A 12,481-nucleotide genomic window follows, 5' to 3' on the forward strand; every position below is an offset into this window, starting at 1 on the left:
GTTTTTTTTCTCTGCGCGCTTAGTAAAATATATATATATATATATATATATATATATATATATAGATGTGCCGATCAGGTTTTTTCCTGCCGATTCCGATCACCCATGAGGGCCGATTGCGGCCGATCACCGATACCGGTCATATAATTATTATTTTTTTTAATTATAAGCACTAATGGTTACATTATGTGGAAAAAAGGAACCATGAATTCATCTTAATTTAGACAAAAACTTGTTTTTAATAACTTTTCCCAAGAAAAAAACAAAGCAGGCATATGAACATACGAAGGCTCTGAAGAGGCTAAATAATGCAAAATGTCAAAATAAAACCTCTCAACATTGCCAAAAAATTAAAGTATAAAACTTTACATTCAAAGGCAAATACAGGATCCATTACAATAAACAATCCTGAGTTACTGAATGAAAATCTTCCCCGTTCACTCAGTGTGTTATAGTTCCACATCGCTTAGGATTTGTTGCTCACTTAAAAAGTATGTCTTACAGGCCAACCAGATTAAAAAAAGACATTTTTCATTATTTCTTATTCCTTATTGCTGGATTTCTGTCTGCATCTTCAGCCTAAACCAAAAACCCAAATCACGTAATGGATGGTGAGTTACAATCGTTGGGAAGTTGGGAGTGGATGTTGTAGGAGCGAAGGCCCTGTGGGAACCTGACAGCATAAAAATGACTGTAGTCTGCAGAACAGGGAAATCCTGTTCTGCAACTCGGCTTGTTCTGACTGAGGGAACATGTTCCACTTAAGTGAAGTAGTTAAAATAAATGGCAGGCAGTAAAAATGCTGGCAGGACCATTTCATCCAAATTCATTAACAGATTTTTCCTTCTTTTGGTTTTTATTTATATTTGCATATTTCTGTTTCCCTATAGTTCTACAGTTAACCTCCTGCTGAGCCTTTAAACCTGTTCATGCTGCTCCAGAAGAGCCCCGTCATCATTACGCTTTAAGAATGTTCATCGGGGGCTTCAGAAGCAAATGTCTACATAAACTTCTAATACAGAGAGTAATAAGTGAAGCATGTGGATAGTATATTTTAACAGATGAGCGTGAAGAGTTGACCTGCAGAACCCCCTCACGTATTCTTTTATGCAGAATATGAGACCGGCGCATATCAGCAAGTGCTGTTCTTTCAAAGAATGAGCCGTTTTGGCTCTAATGAAGTCTCTGGACAGCCTCTCAGGAGTGTGGGAGTGCAGAAACCATGCTAATCCAGTTTAGCACCGACATGACTGGTCTCTGGGTTGCACATTCAGAAATGATGACTCAGAATAAATACATAATCTGACTTGATTATTTGTCCACTGAGGTTGTCCTAAATACCTACTGTGACGACCCTAGATTGGTAAAATGGGGTTCAGCGCTGGATTATAAGAGGAAAGTCATAGAAGGCATCACACAAAAAGAGCTTTTCATTTTTCAGAGATATGTGATGAATTTTGTGGCGTATGAGAATGGATTTGTTTTTCTTCTTTTCTGTTTTGAATGCTCTGCTGTGACTTGAGACCTCCTTCATATTACTGTCATGCCTCTGGCCAGCAAATGGATTTGGCTGATCTGTTGTTTGGGCCAATAAAGAATTAAAGTCTGACCTGGAGGAGGTGCTGGGCCTTTTCACATGACATTTTCTAGCCTTGATCCATTTGTGTTTTGTACATCTCGGTGTGTATTATCACCAATATGGAGTATGTGAGTAGCAGTTTTCTTGAAAAAATGTAAAGCTATGCCAGCAATAACTGGTTAAAGCTCATCTTCGTGGGGCGTTCCTGCCCTGAGTGGTGTGTTGTGAAGACGTTTTTCATTCTTTAATTACATTTGGAAACTTTTGCAATCCATTTGAACAAGAAGCCCAAGTCAAGTCAACGTAAAGAAATCCCAAAGCATGATGCTACCACTAGTGTGCTTTACTGTCAGCATGTTTGTCTTTCTGCGTTATGCAACGATGCTTCATTTGGAGGCGTCTTTTGTATGTCCTGGATGTGTTATAGAGTTGGTAAAAAAAAAAAAAAAGAACAAAAGAAAAACATGGAGTTTCCTTTTACAGATTTTTGTTTCACACTTTCAAGGTTTGTCCTTCTGCTTTAGGAGCTGTGGGGTCAGGAGCTGGTCACACGGTACATTATTGTTCCAATACGCATCACTCTGAAAGTGTGAGCCGTGGTGCTACTTAGGAGCATACATTTTACACTTCTTCTCTTTCACACACTCTTTGGCCATCAATGCCTTTTGGGTTCTGACTTCTAATGTTGCCATTTATTGCAGTCTAATGCGGCTTTAGAAACACACATCTGTTGTTTTCTGTCTGTATGTGTAATGTTGTGGGTTTGGTTAATCCTTTATGGTGGATTCAGAAAAGAATAAATTAATCTTATGTTTATTGGTAATACTTGTATCCTTACTTTATGTCAATAGATGACAAATTCTGGCTCCAGTTCTCTCGTCCTCGTTCTTATTCTGGATCCTTATGAATGCTGCTTTTACAAAGCACTTTCTTTTATTTTCGTCATATTTTATCCTAAAAAAATAATAAACACTGTCTTACTAATATGGGCACAAACTCCATGGCATTTATTTTGTTGGGTCTCTAATGTCTGAAGAGTCTTTCAGTTTTAATTTAGCAGCTTCTTTGTCTTCGTTTCTGCCAAATTCGTCTTCCGGTTTTAACTCGGTGAAGACGTTTCCGGCAGCAGTTTGTTTTCCTACATGCAGACACGTACATTTCAAATTCACCCAGACAAACATTTTAACCTAATTTAGCTTTGTGTGAATATTTTAACATGGATTGATATGTTGATATGCTTTTCTTTTTTTGAAAAATTTATAACTCGTGGTAAAAAGTTTTATTTTTTTTTACAGACAAAATATATTCAAGTCATTGTGTTATAGGCAGAAGCTTTTATTTGGTTATTTGTGGGCTGAATTTAAGAATATTTTATATTGAACATACTGCCTTATTTAAATGTTCTCTATATGTATAGCATACCATTGAATTGACTATATTTTGACAATGCAAAACAAATTATGGGCAACCCTGAACTTCATGTTTTATTGACTGTAAAACCTTGTGGAGCAACACGTCAGAATCTTCTGTTTTTTGCTAAATGTTTTTTTTTCTTCAGATGTATTGATAATAAAGTTAAAAATGAGCAAATCTGACACAACACAGATCAAACTGAGTCAATTATATTGGATATATTCCACACCTGACGTTAAGTTTGATGTTTGATTGGTAAGAAAACACAAAAACCTGAAGCATCATTTATACACGAAAGCCTAATTTACATCAAAATTCTTGTTTTGCTCTTAATTCAACAGACCATTCCCTTCCTAATGATTCCCTAAAGTTTTTTTTTCCCTCCCCTCTTTGGTAGTATTTGCGAGGATGCACATGTGGCCACTTGCCGACTTGCACCTCCACCTGTGCGCTTGGCTCTGTGAGCTGGTGCAGGGGGATTTCATCTCTGAAGCAGCCCATGTTTCTCCTTCCTATTAAAAAGCCAATTTCTTTTTAATAGCAGCAACAGCTGGAGCTGGCAGGGCCAATGTCTGCTGGTGCAGCAAACGGCTCCTTAGCTGTAATTCAGGTGCAGAGTGCAGTTTGGTGGTGCATAGCGAGAAACAACCCAACAGTTGGGAATCTTGTCGCCAGTCGCGCTTTGAGTCCTTCAAAATATTTGTGTACCACGTTAGCCGTTTCCCCACGAAGCGAACTTATTCTCCCGCCGTCTTGTCTGTCCTTCCAGTGCAGCTGGCTGACCCCCAGGAGATGGCTGAACCTGCAGGAGTACCAGAGCAAGAAGCTGATGCAGGACAGCGGCGTGGCGGTCCAGCGCTTCTACGTGGCCGACACGGCGTCGGAGGCGCAGGAGGCGGCAAAACGACTCAGTGAGTAGATTGTGCCAGAGCGGTATACTGCGCGCACAGTTATAAGGCAAGTTTTGTTTTTAAAGATTCTTATTGAATTGAACAACTGGAGTTCTCTGAAGCAGTAGAAAATATCCAAAAACCTCAGATGTGAATATTTAAGAAAGTACATTGGAGGTTTGGTCTTTATTAAAGAAAATCTGGGTGAAGCAATTAGGATGTGCAAAATTAAATAATTTTTGTTGATTTTCATTCATTGAAGTGGTTATAATAACTCAAAATGTACAATTAAGCATTTCTGACAAATTCAGTGACTAATAACAGCATTCCTTAATTACTAGGTCACTGGTGCCTTCATCCTGCGTGTTTCAGCTCCCTCCCTGCTGGTAGTAACAACCTCCTCAGCATGTCAATGTTCTTCTAATGAGCCATCATTGGATGCAGGTGCGTTAAACCAGGGAGAGAACTAAAACATGCAGGATGCCGGCCCTCCAGGACCGACTTTGGACACCCCTGCACTAAGCAGTCAAAGTCCCTCCATTCATGCAGTCTGTTAGTTCCTGGATGTGTTGACAGCTTGTGTGACAACCACACACTGTTAAGAGAGCAGAACTGTTTTCCTTCTCTGTATAAAGTCTCTCACAAGTTCTCAACGGGGTTTAGGTCGGGTAAGAAAGCGTGACTTGTCATTATTATTTCATGTTTAAGACCTTCACTGGCTAGCCGTGAAGCGGACTACTTTGATGCTTGTGACGGAGGATTGTCTTAATTAAAAATTGAGCTCTTCTAGAAAGACGCAGACTTTTACCTTAATACAGGTCGTATAAGTCGCTCTTATCTCCTCTGTTCATAAAACCTTTAAAACAGACTGTCTTCAGATATTTCCTGGCCCGTTTTTGACAATTCAACTTATTTGTCTTGTTTGGCGGGTGTCGACTTTTAGCCTTCCTTAACTCGGCCGTGTCTCTGAACACTGTTGGAGGATAATGTCCTTTCTCTATTTTGGTTCGTAATGTATTAAGTTCAAGAAGAGTCAGTGAGTTGAATCCATCAGTTCCATTTATTAAGACCAAAACACAGCGCTGGTTCATCGCTATGCTTTCCTTAAGGGACAACACAGCAAAATGGCCCCTAACAACAGCTTCTAATTCCTTTTGTTGGCCTCTGCCTAAGCTACGCCCTAAAATGTAGCCTTAGCTGTGTATATATGAGCATCCAAGTAGCTAAAAGAGAAAGAGGAAAACACAGAACTATTTAATCCCAACAACAACAACAACAGCTTCTGCTTCTTGGCAGCTGCTCTGTTAGCTCAATCTTTCTGGTGTCACCGCCTCATTTTTCCAGATAAAAGCATGAAAATACTTTAAATTGCTCCCGGTTCATCCTTAGAAGAAAAGAAAATTAATGCGTTTTCATGACTGAAGTCCTTCTAATTGGTTGTTTTTAGCAGAAAGCTGTTGTGCTCCATTTGGAAACTTCTGTTTCCCTATCATTTGGTAATTATTTTTCAAAACCAAAGGTTTAACTTTGATCAAAAATCTACTCTTTAGTCAATAAAATGTACAAAATATTGAAAATGGTTCACGGTGGCGAGATAAGGTCTTGACAAAAATCATCTGAAAAAAAAATCTCCATCTTTATTTTTTTTTCAAAATAGATGGCTGTTTAGTCCCTTGTGACCTACATATATATATTTTTCTAATTGTAGCCTCACGTATTTACTGAGAGACAAACCCACCCTTTATTTATTTAATACCAATCTCGCCTTATCAATATCAAAGACGAAACTGCGCTGCGGAATACGGTAGGGCTGTTTATCGTTCAGCGTTGTTCTTTTTGCGACCCAACGTGCAGATGGCTGTGTTTAATAAGGTCTGAAGTTTTATCAGGTCTAATCGCATCTTTTGTGCTGTTTATTTCTATGCATGAGCCAGGCTGTTTTGACCTTAGCGGCTTAGTGCCCGCTCTGCTTTTCATCGCAGCGCTTCATCCGCGCTAATTTGTTGCACAACCTCTCGCATTGAGTTTCTCACGCTTTGCATGCGTATCTGATGATTACCATTTGTCTTCTTGCTGTTGTTACTTGGCGTTTGTTGCCTTCATACACTCGCACAGAGCCGTGTGCAGAAGGAGCTGAAATTCTACTTGTTCTACAAGTCTGCAAAAAATGCGTCGCACATGCACGAACAAAGTGGGTTTAGCATCCATTTGTATGCGCCCACACACTGCGCTCTTCTCCGTTTCTTTACCTTCCCCTTTCTACTTTGCTTCTCACACATACGGCGTGTGTTCCTGCTTTTAGACTTTATTCAGCGTTAGTTTCTAAATACAGAAGCCGCTTTTTTGGAACCGTATCCAGACTGGTTCTCAGCCAGCGAGGTGCCACTATGATTGCCGCCCAGGAAGTCGGGAGCCTGTAGTTCTGACTTCAGTGGCTCTGGTTGTGATGCAGAAAAAGATAAACTGAATACCATAAGGATTATATATATTTTCCTGACAGCTTATATTGCTGCAAGGGATGAAACGGAGAGAGAGAGAGAGAAAAAGCTGAAGACAGATGAGTTACTAGAGAGCAGACAGCTTAATACAAGCCAGGCGAGACATGGGCAGATGGAGATCATCTTTGAACAGTGATTTTCAGATGTTCCCACAGATTCTCAGTTGGATCTACATCTGGCCTTTGACTGGTCCATTTTGATACGGTAATGTTTCAGGATGGAGATGTTGTGTTCAAATTTATGTGCAGTGTTCATTTTCTACCACACAAAGAATTGTGGATACAGAACAAAAATAATCTACTTTAGTCTCTTCTGACACTTTTTTTTCCCACTGATTTGTTGTGTTCCCCAACATGGCTCATGCCAAACTGCAAGTGTGTATAAACCAGCCCTGGTTGAAGCTCTGTTTAACGACTTCACCCTGTAGAGGACATAAGGCTTTTCTCCATGCATGACATGCGTCTGGTTGGGGGTATCTGAGTCGACTCAGAGCAAACTGGAAGCAGATTTACGGTCCTGCTGTGAGCTTCTGGCTTCTTGTGCCCACCCCAGAGTGAGCTAGCAAAAGCATTGAGGCACAGAGGTGAATGAGATTCATCTCTTCCTTTAGGCTCACCAAACAGTATCCTCCAGTTTTACATTCTCACTTAACCATAAAGTGGTTAAGGTGGTTAAATTGTATCGCGTAGAAACATTCCTCTCGTCTTCAAGAAGTCAAAGATCGATGCTTTCTGTTACCGTTTCTAAAAAAAAAAAAAAAAACCTGAAAAAACCCAGAGTTTTCTATCAAAACTTAAAAAAAACAGAGCCCGACATGGATCATTGATTTCCCTTTTAACTTGAATGGCATGTCTAGGAGGGATGTTTGCAGTGTGGCAGATGGGTGATGCGCGCCCAGCTAATGGCTCATGGAAAGAAGGGTTTTGATTTCGGCGGCGCCACACTGGGTGAATCCTTCGGGGAGTTATCAGAAAGTCTGAAGCTTTTGTAATGTGCTCTCCGCCAGGACGCTGCGAGAGTGGCAAACTAACCAGCGCTGTCCGTCCAAAATCGATGACCCACATCCACCCGTCTCGCACTTCAAGCTTTTAATCTTTCCAGTATGTGTGCGTGTGTGTGTGTGTGTAGCCGAAGTGGTCTGTCTACAACAAGATGATGTGATTTAAGAAACCCAAACTTTTCCTCTGAGGAAAAATATTTGAAATGTGTCTTTTTCTGTTACTTTTCTGTGTTGTCAGCACACTTATCTGATTGACTACTGCTCAGGCTAGAAAAAGTCATTGTTTCAGTTCAACGTCCTGATGTCAACCTAATGCGATGGACGGACATTTTTCCAGGTTTATTTTTTTTGTTTTTTTTAGATTAAAAGTTATGCAGAACGTAGGGATGAACCAAACGCCTCCTGCTTGGGCTTCAGGTCCCAGATGGGGATGAAACGAGTGTTTTCCAGCCTTGGACATCAGAGGTTGAAGTATTCTCTGAGCAGAGAAGAGCCAGCAGGGCGGTGAAGGGATCTCATGTTCTTCCACTTCCATTTTTTTTTTTCTTCTTTTCACATCGATCGGTTCGACGGGAGTGCCAACGTTTTGCAGGAATGGAGCAGAGATCCGGATTCATCAGAAACCCGCAGCGATGTTTCTGATCACATTTTAAAGTTTTATGTGGCTTTAACCTGGATCATTTAAGACAATACAACAAAAATGTTGATTCAAACATCCATGACAGAATCAAAGCAACACTCCAGGTATGTTTTTGATGAGGGAAAAGCATTGTAACGTCATATAAAGCTCAAAAAGTTGATTTTACATAGTGATAGATTTTTCTATCTATAACAAAATAATACTAACTGGTTAAGTAGTTTGTGCTGCGGTAGTCAGCTGTTTAACACATATGCAGCTTGAAAGCTTGGTACCTCAAAAAGAAAAACAGTTGGTGTCCCTGCGTAGTGTCTACACCTTTATTTCTGTATTTTCTGCATGCAGGAAATATTTTCAAGACGTTGTCATGCGTCTTTCTTTCGGCCTTCTTTCTGAAGGCTCACCAGCAGTACGCAGAAACAGGTGGGGGAGGTGAAACTCATGGATCAGATGCTGCTCTGCACTGTAAAGAGCTTTTGAAATCACCAACTGTTGTTTGAATGAAAATGTTCCTGTGATCCTCGGCAGCAGATCCAAACGCAACAGACGGAGGATCAAACATGAGCCAGAGCAGGGGTGTCCAAAATGTGGCCGCTTGAATAATTCTGTGTGCTTCCACCGTCAGACAAGTTAGAAACTCGACAGACAAATGAAATCTTAAAACAAGACAAAGAAGTTCTCGGTACAACACAGATTTCTCATTCATCCGCCTGGTTTTTGCATTGACTTTAACTACGTAGTAAGTAGAGCTACAAACACCCAGCAGCTTTTAGTCAAGGCCGGCTCGGATGCTGGAGTTTTTGCGGCCCACGAGTTCTCTCAGTTTTACGACTTTTGGCCCTCAGAGCAAAAAGTTCGGACACCACAGAGCTAGAGTAAAGACGAATGATGTGACAAAAGGACTTGGCTCTTTGGTTTAGTGGAACCATACCGGGTCATTTGGTGTTTGGTCGTTTTTTTGTTTTTTTGTTGTTGTTTTTTTTGTTGTTTTTTTTGTTTTTTTTTAAAGCCAATTACACATCGGCCTTTCAACCAGCTTAATTTCCAATTTAGTGTGAAATTCAATCAGTCAGTTTGTAATTACAAAAGCAATTCACACTAGCTATAATTTCCAGGCATTTTACAAGACTAACTGGTCCAACTCACAGCTGTACAGAAATAACCAAACCATCAGGGTCATATAGTTTCATTCAGATTCGGTTTCACACTATTCAGTTTGATCAAGTCAGTTTCTGTCAGCAGAACAGGTTTAAAGTTCAGCTGATCACATAATGCCTACTGGGGAAAACCTTATGTATCACTCAAAGAAAGACACTGGGCGATCATGTTCTGTTTCGTGAAAATATATTTGCTCCTTTTCCGTACCAGTAGACTTCCTCAAATCACTATTTGGCTTGTATAACTCACAGTATTTCACTTACTACAACATTTGTCTGCCAGCAACAAATGAGAGAAGAATTAAAGTTCTGCTGCATTGCATCAGCGGCACCGGCATCCCATTTTCTTCTCATAACGCTCCGTTTTCAGACCGAGGAGAGCGCAGACTGCAGTTTTGAAAGCCAAATATTTCCCCTGTTCTTGTTGGATGCAGGGTTTTAGTCGCTGAACAGTTTGGAAGCGTATTTGTTGTATTTTTGGCTGGGCCGCATGCGACACAGCCCATAATCCTCGGATGTCTCTTTGCCTGTCTGAAAGCAAAGTCTCAGACAGACAGAGAGCGAGCGAGAGACTTCTTTTTGTTTTCGAGCGTCTCTTTCAGAGCCTGAATACAAATGAAGGCTGTTCAGCCACTTTCACGCTAACGTGTGAGGTGCCTTTTGGTCAAAGGTAATATTATTTTGAAGGAAGTTAACTTTCTTTGAGCTTTTTTCCACCCTCAGCTCTCGGCAAGCTGCAGTGGATCGCTATGGTTACAGGGATATTTTTTCTAGTACTTTTTTATCTGATTCACACAAATGGCTGGTGCTGTTTTGCAGCAGCTCGATTCAGAATATGACCTTGTGACTCCTGCATCTACATCAGCCCTTGGGTTTAAGATTGAGCACTTTTGCTTATCCAAATCACATTGCGCTGTTCTGCGCAATCTACTTTTTTAGTGGAAAACTTTCCATCACTGACCGTGGTTTAGCAGCCTGCAGCCTCCAAATATTAGGTTAGACATTTTTATTATTATAGCTTCAAGTATGTAATTTGCAATGTGGTTATTTTATTAATGATTTTCTCTATCCTTGCGACAGACTGGCGACCTGTCCAGGGTGTACCCCGCCTCTCGCCCGGAACGTTAGCTGGAGATAGGCACCAGCACCCCTCCCGACCCCACTGAGGGACAAGGGTGTTCAGAAAATGGATGGATGGATGGATTTTCTCTATCCTTTAAAATATATATCTATGCTTGGTTTAACATTAGTTGCTCGTGTTTCATATGATGCTTTAAATAACAATGACTTTTTCTTTTACCATGCTGTGTTATGACTGGTATCTGTTATGCTGTCTAGAGGGCTCCGATGTGGATGTACACATATTTTTCTTTCTATTAAAGTTTTTTTTTTTTTTTTTTTAAAGCAATGGCCATAAGTAGAACTGAGCAAACATTCTTTTAAATAAAAAACAGGGGAAACCATATATATATATATATATATATATATATATATATATTTTTTTTTTTTTTCTCACTCTCCGAAGTGAAGTCAGGCCTAAATCTTTGCTTTAGGTCAGTTAGTTAGTTAACGTTCTGTATGTTAAATGTCACAATAATGAGAGAGAGAAAGAGAGAGAATATGTCAGAAATGTATTTATTATTTAATCCCTCCAGATCGGAAAGAGCGGCGACGATCCAGCCAGCTTTGCAGTATTGAAAAATTCTAACAGTTTCTGAAAGAAGAGACGTTGCGCTTTCCTGCCAATATCGGGTCATTACGGTAATTTTATTTCTATGAACAATACTTTAGCAGCCCAGTTCAAAGCCTGTCTCTCTGTGCCTAGGCCTTTACCTTTCAGCATTTTGAAAATGTTTAGCGTTAAAGAAAATAACACATCGGATATCGACGCATTCGAAGCACCTTTGTGAAGCTGCAATCTTAACCGTCCAAAATTGGTTTTCAACAATACTGATCCTGTGCCAGAATTGGCCGAGGGCCCAGCAGCATCGAGGTGTATCCAACGCCGTCCAGGAATTTAAGATGTACACTTTAAAAAAAAAAAAAAGTCTTTATGTTGATGGTTTGTTTGATTCCCATAGTTTCTACTCCATGTTGGTAAAACGCCTCATTCAGATGTAGAGGTGTTTTAGACATCTAGAACGCTTATACAGACGAAAAAGCAGAATGTAATCTTCTGCTTACATTCGACGCAGGTTCTCACATGCAGCCTTATACATGCACTCAAATGAACATGTCACTGCGCTCGCATACCTGCAGCCTGCTGCAGCCACTTAGTGCGTCGCCAGCTGCTTGACAGATGCATCTGTTGAGCAAATCTTGATGGATTTCCAGCCTGAATTCTGAATCAAAACCTCATTTTCCCTCCGTCTACTTGCTCCAGACCTCTTTACGTCTCCCGTATCTGCTGCCTCCTCTGAAATCATTCATTGACAAAATGGTGATGGAGAGATTTGTGTTTTTTTTTTTTTTTTGCTGGTTTATCTCGGCTGCATGCTGGCGCTGTATGATGAATGTGGGCGACATCTACCTGCGCAAATGTTCGCCTCCTATCTAATGAAATAAGGGTGGAGGGAATCATGTTCTTTTGCTGTTGCTAATCTTCTTGTCCTTTTTTTTCGACAAACTGTGCGGAAGCCGCTTTATATTAATCTTGCTGCTTTGGCTCGTTTACATTAACGTCATTTTCAAATTCCTCATCTACCTCATGTTGGCCTCTGCTCCCGATCTTCTTCTTCCCCAGAAGTCTCTCTGCCAGAGTGACGATTATCACAAGAAGGAAACATTTTCATTTATTTTTCTCTGCCATGAATATTCAGTGTAAACAGTTTTTATGCATGACTGTCTAATCTCATGTGTGCTTATTAGAAGGTTAGTTAATTTGATATGTTGGCATGCTGAATAATTGCAAGCTACCTTGACACGAGCAGACTCTTTGAGGCAGACGTGTGGGTGTGTGTGTGTGTATTGCAAATTCAGGATGTTCTGTTACTGTGAGGGAATAAGACATTTACTCATGGATCTGCTCTCGCTCTCAAATGCTACAGATCGAGCCAAATGTCAGAAAGCGGAGAACATTTCGGTTGGGTTTTCCCTACTCTGTGTATTGATTTGTTGGTTTATTTTTTGTGACGCGACTGCAATTTGTAAAAGCGAGTCTCAATATAAAAACAAGTTAATTTGCGTTTACGGAGGATTTGAAGTTTTCTCTGGCTGCGAGTTTCTGCTAGCTTTTGGTCACTGCTGTACATTTAGAGTGGGATCCATCCCTCTCGTTACGCTCATTAAAAGTAGTTTGGAAGCTAAG

The 12,481-nt window shown here is 40.4% G+C and overlaps 1 protein-coding gene across 1 annotated transcript in view; it reads left to right on the top strand.

Annotated features, from left to right (window-relative positions):
- The window catches only part of suclg2 (succinate-CoA ligase GDP-forming subunit beta), a 117,410-nt gene that overhangs the window by 30,231 nt on the left and 74,698 nt on the right, over nucleotides 1-12,481 (top strand). The window contains exon 2 of the mRNA XM_015048393.1: nucleotides 3,762-3,903. Within this exon, the coding sequence (XP_014903879.1) occupies nucleotides 3,762-3,903 (142 nt within the window). The remainder of the gene's footprint in view (nucleotides 1-3,761; nucleotides 3,904-12,481) is intronic.

This window comes from Poecilia latipinna, unplaced genomic scaffold (assembly GCF_001443285.1).
Source record: "Poecilia latipinna isolate Pla-1442-1.1 unplaced genomic scaffold, P_latipinna-1.0 Scaffold880, whole genome shotgun sequence".
Taxonomy (NCBI): domain Eukaryota; kingdom Metazoa; phylum Chordata; class Actinopteri; order Cyprinodontiformes; family Poeciliidae; genus Poecilia; species Poecilia latipinna.